The sequence below is a fragment of the Pseudorasbora parva genome, chromosome 21, assembly GCF_024679245.1.
Source record: "Pseudorasbora parva isolate DD20220531a chromosome 21, ASM2467924v1, whole genome shotgun sequence".
Taxonomy (NCBI): Eukaryota; Metazoa; Chordata; class Actinopteri; order Cypriniformes; family Gobionidae; genus Pseudorasbora; species Pseudorasbora parva.
In genome coordinates, this window is record NC_090192.1 from 37185308 (window position 1) to 37196288 (window position 10981).

At 36.6% G+C, this 10981-nt stretch overlaps 1 protein-coding gene across 1 annotated transcript; it reads left to right on the forward strand.

The window, feature by feature from the left end:
* Window positions 1-1736: 1736 nt before the first annotated feature.
* On the forward strand, window positions 1737-5218 carry LOC137056528 (clarin-3). The gene is made up of 3 exons (XM_067430656.1): window positions 1737-2039; window positions 3156-3341; window positions 4838-5218. Exons 1-3 carry the CDS (start codon window positions 1805-1807, stop codon window positions 5107-5109), a joined length of 693 nt encoding a protein of 230 aa, XP_067286757.1. The 5' UTR covers window positions 1737-1804; the 3' UTR covers window positions 5110-5218.
* Window positions 5219-10981: the final 5763 nt, after the last annotated feature.

Here is a 10981-nt window from a genome sequence, read left to right on the forward strand (position 1 = left end):
CAACCGTTTCTCAATAGTTCTCCGTGTGCTCAGAGCCGCCTAGCGACCATTTCTGAAATCGTACGAACAAGCGTGAGTCCAAAGCGCATCCTCAGCCCGACATGCTGGTGTTCATATGGCACATGTGGGTTCTGCCTCTAGGGGGCGCGCAGTGGCTCAAAAATGTTCTTTATTGAACCCCTGCTCTAATATAGCCTATATATCACAATAAAAATGTATGTAGCATAACTAGTCAAAAAGTAAGCTCTGGTTTTAGTTCTGTCTCTAGGCTACTTTAATCTCGGGTGTCAGTTCAGTAAAACGCTTTTCGTGTGAGAAAACAAATGATTATATATCATTTAAATATAATTTTATTTCCGCCTTTACCTGTGTTTCTGACTTAAGTTCCGCCTCTAGTTCAAGGTATGATTCTCCAGTCTCTGATTCTAATACTTTGGCTATCTAATTTTAGTATCTCTAACATCTGATGTAAAGTTGAGCTCTCCTTCGGTCGGTGTGTTTCTGATATTTCGAAATATCCGTAATTCCATAGGCCTATGAAAAAAACTAATTGGGTAACCTCATCCAGTAATCACAAACGACTGTGATTGGTCCATTCTGCTCCGCGCAAAGAGCTCTGGCGTTCCTTCAACAGAGTCTAGACAAATACTTGAATAATTGCACTGTATTAACTGAAACTACACAGTGAATAGAAGAACTGGCAGAAATAGTACAATTATTACTAAAGTCCATCAACATGCTATAAGAAAAATTGTAGAATTAATTATGCAAAATAATTAAAAACAATTAAAGCTATAAATAAATCTAATGGTTATCTAATCTTATTTATGAATATTTTTAATCTATACCTTGACAACGCTGCTTCCTCAGATTGAATGAAAGACAACAGGCGCCATCTGCTGGTTTAAGAGTAAAATTAATGATTTTTTTTCTATATTTTATTTTATTTTACAGGTTGTGTATAAAATACTATATTCCACACACTTTCTGATCCTACTATGTGTGTGTGTGTGTGTGTGAGTGTGTGTTTTATATGTGGGTGTGTTTTAATATCGATGGTGATATGGTATCACAGGAGAACGGACTTTGGACATCTTTTAATGCATTGCAGTAAATCTAAATATAGACACAACATTTATATAATATAAACATGTTTTCTCACCTGACGAGGAGTATGCTATGTAACTAATTTAGATATGACTGTTTAAACACTGTTTGAAACATTTGTTTAAAAACAATGAGAATATTGTTCTCTCTTAGATATATGAATATTACTGCATAACTGTCATACTTAATATTACTGTAAGGATCATAAATGTTAGACCCAAGTCCATCCCATTCATGTGCCATGATAAAATCACAAGGGTCCACAGCAGTAAAGCAGGACTTCTGTACTGTCAGAGTATGATTTCTTGATCTTTTCTTTCTGATCAAACCCACGTCACTCTCTTTATGATGTTGTGAGCTCCAATATAAATGCCATGACAACACGAGCACCGGTCCGTGACTGGACAGACGATTACTTTATGACTTTATTGCCCTCCATGTGATGAGCTTCATTATGAGCTTATCTGTGATCAGCTCTCCCCACCTCAGTCCAAACCTTTAGCCATTACAAGGAAACACCTGGCTACTGGTTTCAGATCAGTGACAAAGTGCAAGCTATACAACACCATTTATTACCCACCAACACCTCACCTCATGTTCTCCCATTTTCCAGCCACAAAGCATCAGGAATCAAAGGGTCTGCTTGACAAGCTAAACCATTTCTCAGCCAAGGACCTAGAAAAAGACCACAGTTACAATGCCGTCCGTGGAGAAACTACTGCATTTCTTGTCAACTTCTTTTATATGTGCAGCAGGAGTGGTTTTATTGGGTTATGGGATGTCGACGGATTGGGCCAAAGCAGAAATGGCCTGCGCACCGATCGACAGTGAACAGTTCAATGGATCCTCCCATCTGAAAATCGGCCTTTTCAACGGCACGGAAACCAAAATCTCCTGCCCTAGGATTTCCAAGCTAGGAGCAAAAGTGCCTGGTGAGCTTCAAACAAGGTTTCGATTGAATGTCTGCATGCTAAAATCACACAATTTTTAAGTGTCAATCTATCACATAAGATAAACGCAATAGACAAATTACGCTTGAGTAAAAGATGGAAACATTTACATTTTTGGGTGAACTAAAAGTCTTGCACATTTGAAATGATGGGCTAAAATGACCTTTGGAATTTTCAGAAATTAGAACCGCCATTCCATATAAATCACATGCACTGCAAAAAATGCTTTTCTTACTTAGAATTTCTGTCTTGTTTCTAGTCTGAACATCTACAAATTCTTAAAACAAGTATTTACTAGACAAGTAAAAGTAATTGTCTTGTTTTGGAAAAAATAACTCAAAATTAAGTGAGTTTTTGCTTTTAAATAAGCAAAATAATCTGCCAATGGGTTAAGCAAAATAATCTTAATTCAAACAGAAAACTAGATTATTTTTTTTGCCCTATTGGCAGATTATTTTGCTTATTTGAGTTATATTGAGTTATTTGTTTTTCCCAAGACAATTACTTTTACTTGTCTAGTAGATGTTTCTTAATGTAAGAATGTTTTGATATTTTAACTAGAAACAAGACAAACTAAGTAAGAAAAGCATTTTTTGCAGTGTGAGAATTTTATACTTACTGGAATTCATCAAATGTTATGTAAAGGGGGTCGCACACCGGACGCGGAGCTCGGCGGCGCGCCACGCAGCATCTCAGGTATCGCACACAGGACGCGCACATTTTAAAAGGCTACGTTTATTATACATTTCCCCAAAATATGTTTAGACTTTATTCAAGCTGTTGAACTCAGAATGTAAAACAAATGTGTCTTGTAGCAAAGGGTGAAATCAGTATACCTTAACGATAATATACTTTTAATATAAAGCCTTGAAATGGCGCTCTGTGGCGCGGCAGGATTTAGAACAACTTCCTGAGTCGCCGCGGACAGGCGCCGAATGCCGCCACCGGTGTGCGTACACTCATTGAAAACAATGTGTTCGAATTTTAAAGACGTGGCGCGCCGCCGAGCGCCGCGTCCGGTGTGCGACCCCCTTAACTTTCTTTAAGATCAATGTTTGGTAAATTCTCATTTTCCTGTCTTTTTCTCTTCTTTCTCAGTTTTTGAACGTCTGGGGAAATTAGCAGGAGTTCCGATCATCCTGCACGCTCTGGTTGTCATCATGTTGGGCCTGGCTCTTCTGGGGTCTGCAGGCAGTATTCTGGTGTCACTCTATAACAGCTTCAGTAACCCATATCAGACCTACATGGGACCAATAGGGCTATACACATGCAGTGGACTTAGTGGTGAGAAAACATACGCCATGTCACAAACCAAGAAATCAGAATCTCTAACACTATTTTGCTTGCAGTTAATTAGAAATAGTGCAAAATCTCACATATTTACTCTTCAATTTACGTTTAGATGTTTACACTTAAAAACAACCCAATTTGGGGTGCTTTTAACCCAGGGCTGGATAAATATAGGACAGAACCATGTGGCAACCTTTCATTCGCTCTCTAGAATCCAACACGAATGTGGCTTAAACTGCAATTCATCAACTAGCCACCAGAGACAGGTGACAAAAATTCTCAGTTTTACAGCAGAAAAAAATATATATTTTTACAGCCTGGTACAAATTATGGTTTTGTTCCATACAGCTAATTTTGCCCTTCATGAATGCGGTGATTTGTTTTATAAGTTATCTGTTTAAATAATATTAAGCCTTTAAATTCAACATAATTTAACCAGTATTGTTGATAAATTTTTACTGTAATATTCTGGGTTTTTTCTTCACTTCATACATGAATGAATATGTATGGAATAACTTAAATCCTCTAAACTATTTCAAAATACTTTACAAAGCCGTTGGCTTGCATGATAATTCCTTTATTTTTGATCACAGTGTAGCATATTAACAGTTTTTAATTCATATTGCCGACCTTAAAACTTGTTTAACAAATATTACAAGAAGTAAAAATTAAACATTTAGAAGTAATTCAAGTGTAATCGACCAGTCTCTGTTGTCCCATTTCCACTATAATGGTGCTGGATCTTGTATCGTGTTCAGCGGGGAACTTCTAACTTTAGACCGCCACCCTGCGTTTCACTCCCGAAATATGCTCGGGAAATATACTCCCGACTGGCTCCATAACTAGTCCATTAACAATCAGTGTACAGTTCTGAGAAGTATTTATAATCTGTATTTTTTTTTATTTATAAAATCATACAATTTTATGCAAGGCATTGATTCATCAAGACAGACACTTGTTTAGGTCACTCACATCTTGCCCCTAAAGTTGCTTTGCATAAAATTAAATGATATACAGCACAATAATGTATGTATAGGTAAAATAAAATGTACACAAACCTGTATTTTACAGAAGACAGAGCTGCACTGCTGCTCTCACCTAAAGAGCTTGCAAAAAGCCAGCGATAAATAACTCACTGGGTTGTTATGGCTGACCCAGGGTCTGGGTAAGACTAAAACTACCCATAACACTGGGTTGTTACATCCGACCCAGGGTCTGGGTTACACTAAAACTACCCAAACACTGAGTTGTTACGTCTGACCCATGATCTGGGTAACAGAAAAATTACCCAAACACTGGGATGTTACATCTGACCCCAGGGTCTGAGTAACAGAAAAACTACCCAAACACTGGGTTGATACTTCTGACCCAGGATCTGGTTTACACAAAAATGAAAAAGTAAAAGTAACCCAAGATTTTTTTAAAGTGTAGATATCTAAAACGATATGTTTAAATGATAATAAAAGTGGTTTTATGTGTCTCATCTCCAGTATGTACGGCCAGCTTGGCGCTGATTCTGTATGTGGCGAACGCCTACCTTGGCAAGATGTTCGAGACGCTGGTGAAAGCTGATGTGGCCAACGTGTTGTTGAAAGATGTAAAAATTAGCCTACAGGTGGGTTTTTTCCTTCTGATACCGTACATCTGCCTCAATATGGTCGCCATCCTCGTGGTCTATTTGTACGTCCACGCCGCATACACACGCCGCAAAGAGCAGGAGAAGCCAACGGAGGATGCGCCGAAAGAGATCATGATGTACTGAAGAGAAAACACAGAAAAAAAACAGTTTAAAGGCTCGTTCACACCAAAAAGGATTACTATACCATTAAGATGCCGTTTAAAAAAAATCCTCCTAAATAACAGACACAACTGTAACGATAACGGAACAACGAAATGGACTCACAACGATATTTCTTCCAGCCGATGAATAATCAAAGTTGAAGAGCTCAAGCATTTAAAGCAGCAGATGACAAAACTGCAGCCTGTGCTTATAATAAACAGAACTGTATCGCAATATAGTCGTTATAGTTATCATTCTTGGTGTGAATGGGTCTTTACGGGTGATGATTTTCAGACCTGAGCTGAATTGAGCCTATTATTTTGGGGTGAATCACGTTGAAGTGAATTGCAGTTCTGAACTTATCTGTGTTTGCCATGACACAATATTGTATTAGTTATAGGCTATACATACACTAAGGCCTAAAAGTGTTTGTATTCTTAAATCACACTAAAATTGTCTTTGCATTAGATAACAGCATTTCATAGGCCTGTGCTTTTTGTGTTTAATGCCATTTGTTTTCATGTTTTATCTGATCCATGTTTTAAAGGTAGGATAGGTATGAATTGGTTAAAAAACTTTTTTTCCAAATTTGTTTAAACTTTCTTTATATATCAATACATAATTAAAATGTAAGTACTCTGAAAAAGAAAGTATAAAAAAGGAGTGTCTGTAGACCTCTCACGACTGTTTTAAAGACAGCTTATTATTTCCATTCACTCCACCTTCTCCCTTCTGGGCTCTTTCCAAAGCCACGCCCCCAAAATACATGAACGTGCCTCAGCGACCAATCAGCCGGAAGAGCAGTGTGCATGTAGTCACATAATATCAGAATCACATGTAATAAAAAATCGAACTTTATCAGTATGAATATAAACAAATAAGATGTCTTTTAGTACTCACTATCAAGCTAGAATACCGATACTGGTAGAGTTTAAAATATATTTTTGTTTGATTTGGTAACGAGCTAGTTATATTTATAAGGCAAAGAAAACGGGTAGCATCATGTTTTTCCAATAACATCAGTTATACTGTGATGAAGATGAATTTCGTGTAAGATTCATAACATATACTGTGTTTTGCATGTAAGAGTTTCCATGATGAAAGCATTGTTGATTAGCAGTAGCTAAAGCTAATTTAGTTCTAAAAAAAGTTCCTGGATGCGGTGTACTAGCCTTTACACGTGCATTTTGTTATCTAAAGTTAAATTTTGCGAAATTCAACACAACAGCGATCAACTTGAGCTAAGCATAATGAGTATTTATCATATCTACTAATGGCTAAGTGCATAACATTGTAACTTTATGCTAAGTAATGTTATTAGCTATATTAGGCAGCTTCATGTGCTCTTGATACATGCTTCATGAAAACATAAACCAAAAAAATGTATAATCAAAATGAAAGATTACCTGTCCAGCAGAAATACAGCCAGCAATGAGTCGTTTTTCAGGTCCCTCAGTTCTCACCATTGTTGAAAAGCCACGCAGATATTTACTCGCGTTTGATTTCTTTGTTTATCCAAAGACTTTCTGTGCATTGCCTTTTCTCGTACTGTCTTCCTTTTTTGCATTGTTTGCCTTCGCTGACTGTAAAACCCTGCACTGTGAAGTTTGAATGCTCTTTCTCTGCCATTATTTCGCCTAGGTTTCTTGCCTCTTGAACTGCTCAAATCAAACGAGCGCGCGCATGTGGGCGGATCCTGTAGCGAAAGCGGTGGTCGCCATGGTAGCGAGAGAGAGTGACAGTCGCCCAAGCCAATCATTTGTTTCGTCCCGAACGAAAATAATGAGCGGCGTTTATTGCAGATTAAAAAGTCTAGAGTCACTCGATTTTTATACTCTACTTTTCAGAGTACTTACATTTTAATTATGTATTGACATATAAAGAAAGTTTAAACAAATTTGGACAAAAGTGTTTTAGATCAGTCCTACCTATCCCACCTTTAAGTGTGACTTGAGTGTTTAAATATTTGTACAGGCCACTGCATATATTTCATTGCACTTATGTTTAAAAACATTTTTAAATGTCATTTACTCGTCTAGCTTTTCTACTATGAACTTAAACACCTTTACATGATGTGTAACTTAAGAAAACAAAGATAAATTTTACTTACATCAGTTCCTTTAACCTTAAAAAAAATGTCTTCCATATTTTATAGATGTGAATATATTTAGTGCATACACTATGCATCAGCTATTGGCTTCAAACTGCCAATATACTACAATTCTGTTGTATAATATATTAATCAAATATTCTGTAAATATTATCATATTACAATAATAAATCTTTTTAGAGTGAATTTTGTTTGAATTTTGTGTTCAGTTCTTAACCTAAAACACATAGGCCTGGATTCAGACAGGGCTTAGATTAAGCCAGTATAGTAGGCCTTTAATTCAATTAAGGCATTTGATTCAAAGGTACAGTGTGTAGTATTTATGAGGATCTATAAACAGAAATGCAATATAATATCCGTAACTAAGTTTTCAGTGGTGCATAAAGACATCACATAATGAACCGTTATGTTTGTATTACCTTAGAATGAGCCATTTCCATCTACACACACCGCAAGTCTCCTTAAAATGAAGTTGCTATTTTGCGGCAGCATGTTTCTACAGTAGCCCTAAACGGACAAACTTCTCTACAGAGCACTAGCTACTGTCTGCTGTCTCAGACGACGACATCTTTGTCCTGTGTCAGCCACCATAGCTTCTCTATGTGCTTCGAAAAGGGAAGTGGTGACCGGTGTCCGGTTGCAGTTTGCAATCTCACTGCAAGATGCCGCTAAAATGTACACACTGCACCCTTAAGTAGCTTTTATTAACATGCCTTAGAAAAAAAGACATTAGTATGTGCATATTAAGACAAGTAAAGGTAAGGTAAGAGTTATTTTAAGACTTTTAGTTTGACACACTTGCATTTTAGTCTGGGACTAGGTTTAAGGCTTGTCTGTGAAACCAGGTGATAATGTCTGTGTGCTTTACTAATCAATAACCAAGTAGGACCACAACAGGGGGGAAAAGTGCTGCTCTCTAAAAAAATAATTGTCTTTTAAAAAGTATATGGCATTCAAAAACTGATTCATAAAACCTAATGGCTCCAATTATGATATAAGAGATTATATCCTTTTACAGGAATGTCAGGTCATTGTGAGTCATGTTGTGATGTCATTCTCCATAATTATTGCATGAGCTGAACCTTTGGCCCTTGGACTTTGTGCATTATTTGATAAGACATGCAGGGGTGTGAGCTGGGTTTCAGCCAGCAGGGGGCAGCAGGACTGTGTGTTTATATCATTCCAGCATTCCAGTCCGAAAATGTAGTCCTAACCCTATCCCTACTAATAAACCAAACACTACTCATAACTTCCGTCTTAAATCTCTAAAACGTTAGGTGAATAACACTGATGTAGAAGCACCTAACCCGTGTTGTAAGCCTACACTTCACATAAACTGTAAACTTGTCCCTCAAACCAACAAAGATGTTGATCCAGGAACATGTACTTATGAAATCACATTCAGCATTTTTTTCCTGCGGCTGAAAATCAGCCAGTCAGCCAGAAAATCTCCCGCCCTGTAAGGTGGAAACTCGTGATTTCAGTAGAACACTTCATCTCAGACAAACTATTGTTATTGTGCTCAAGTAGAATTGTATTATACAATATTAACACAATAGCAATGTTTTGCTAATCTTTCCATTAAGTTATGAAAACTTTATTTCTAAATGTTCTCTTAATGTTAAAAACCTCCAGTTAAAAAAAAAATGCTTTAAAGAAAATGACTATGGGAAGATTCATTAAAGGTGAACTATGTAGTATTTTTGCAGTAAAATATCCAAAAACCACTAGGCCAGTTTTATATATTTTGTTCAGTTGAGTACCCTACAATATCCCAGATGTTTCCAACTATTTGTAAATTGTGAGAAAATTGCTATTTTAACTAAGGACCGGGACGTTGCAGCATTGCATTTGAGAGAGTCGCCTGTCAATTGCGTCATATCTGCGTTACCCTCAATTTCGGCTTTTATTTGGCAGGAGCGCTTTACTCTTAGCAGTGTGAACAAGTGAACGCACGGAGTAACGTCATAACTTAAACACACTTAAATGTATCTAATATGATAAACAGAGCTCCATTACCTCAAAATCATAACTGGAAGAGCGGATCTGTGCAGGCGCCCGGCAAATGAGTCCCGTCCCGTCATAATAAAAGTCCCGGTATTCGCAAGGCGGGTATTTGTTTAACAATCGCTCCAGCAGCTTTGCTCAGGTCCACAACACTCGGTCCTGCTCTGCTTCATACTACAGTAACGTTAATAACCGCATGCATGAACGTGATTTCTGCCCGAGTCCTATTTTTCACCGGCTGTGATGAGAAGACCACATCTCCCAAGATGCTGCGCTCACACTTTGCGTCATCAAACTACGCATTTGTTTTGCATAGGCGCCCTCCAGTGGACAAAAGCTGCATAGTGCACCTTTAAACATCCCCTTTTATTGTTCTTCAAACATTATGGGAATGTTAGTTTTGAATGTTAAAAAAAGTAAAAAAATGTAAAAAACTAAAATATTTCAGAAATAAATGCTCCATGAACGATGTATAAATAACGATTTTGTGCTTCAGCTTTTGATAACATTACCTATTAAAGACCAGGTTAATTTAAACAGACAATAGTATAATAGAATTATCAAATTTAGATAAATTCACTAAAAATAATAATATAAAAAAATGTAATATGTCATCATTTAGTCACCATCATGTTCTAAACCTGCATTAATGTCTAACAGTTGGTCCCCATTGATTTATTTATTGTTTATATGGAAGTCAATGGAGCCCAGCAACTGTTTGATTACCAACTCTCTTCAAAATATCTTCCTTTATGTTCAACAGAAGAAAGAACTGTGCAGGTTGAGAACAACTTAAGGGGGAGGAAATGAATTACATTTTTGGGCGAACTATCAATGTTTGTTCATTATAGCTAAATTTCTGAGATCGTTTGTTAGCTGGGACAACGAGATACACGGTTGCTTACTACAAATGCATTTACTTTCCCTGTGTGAGAATTAACGTCTAACCTTTCATCCAATAGTGGAATCCAATGACATTTTCAAAAAACAGCTGAAAACTTCTTTTCTGGGTGATTTTAACTAGCCAACCATATTGCACTTAATATTTTTGTGTTAATATCTAATGTTCAGCACTTCAGTGTTGTTCTGTTATAATGCTCAACTGAAATTTGGTGTGATAGCACTATTGTATAATTTTCTTCTGCTGAATGAATGAATATAAATATGTGCGTAGACAGTAAAATCCTTCTTCCATGTGCAGCTATTCCATGTGTCAGATATGTAAAGAGCCTTTCAGGGAATTTTGACTAAATCTCTTCCTCCAAATCATTAGAAATTTGAGCTGAAGGCACAGTCAAACTCAACCTCGCTCTGAACTCGACCTGATTCAACACGTTTTCACCTGCTCTACACTAGACCTTTTGACATAAACAGTCTGAAGCTATCGGCTGACATTATCAAAATCATTTTTATTTTCTGTCATTTTTTAGTGATCTAATTGCTTAAAAAGCATATTTAACATTGAAGTCATGAAGATTATACTAAATGACTTTACTATTTTTTACTAATTGAGTTCTAAACTTGCTCAGATTTAAAAATGGATTGCAATAAATTCACATGTTAAAATTCTCCACTTTGGTGTAAAGACTATAGCGAATTTTTATTGCCAATTTGTTTTTGTTTTTTTGTATTTTTATACAAAATGCTTCTCCTGTGGTCATATTAACCTCAAATAGAAACATATTATATGCATATACATTATATTATATATAATATATATTAGATTATCATATGTTA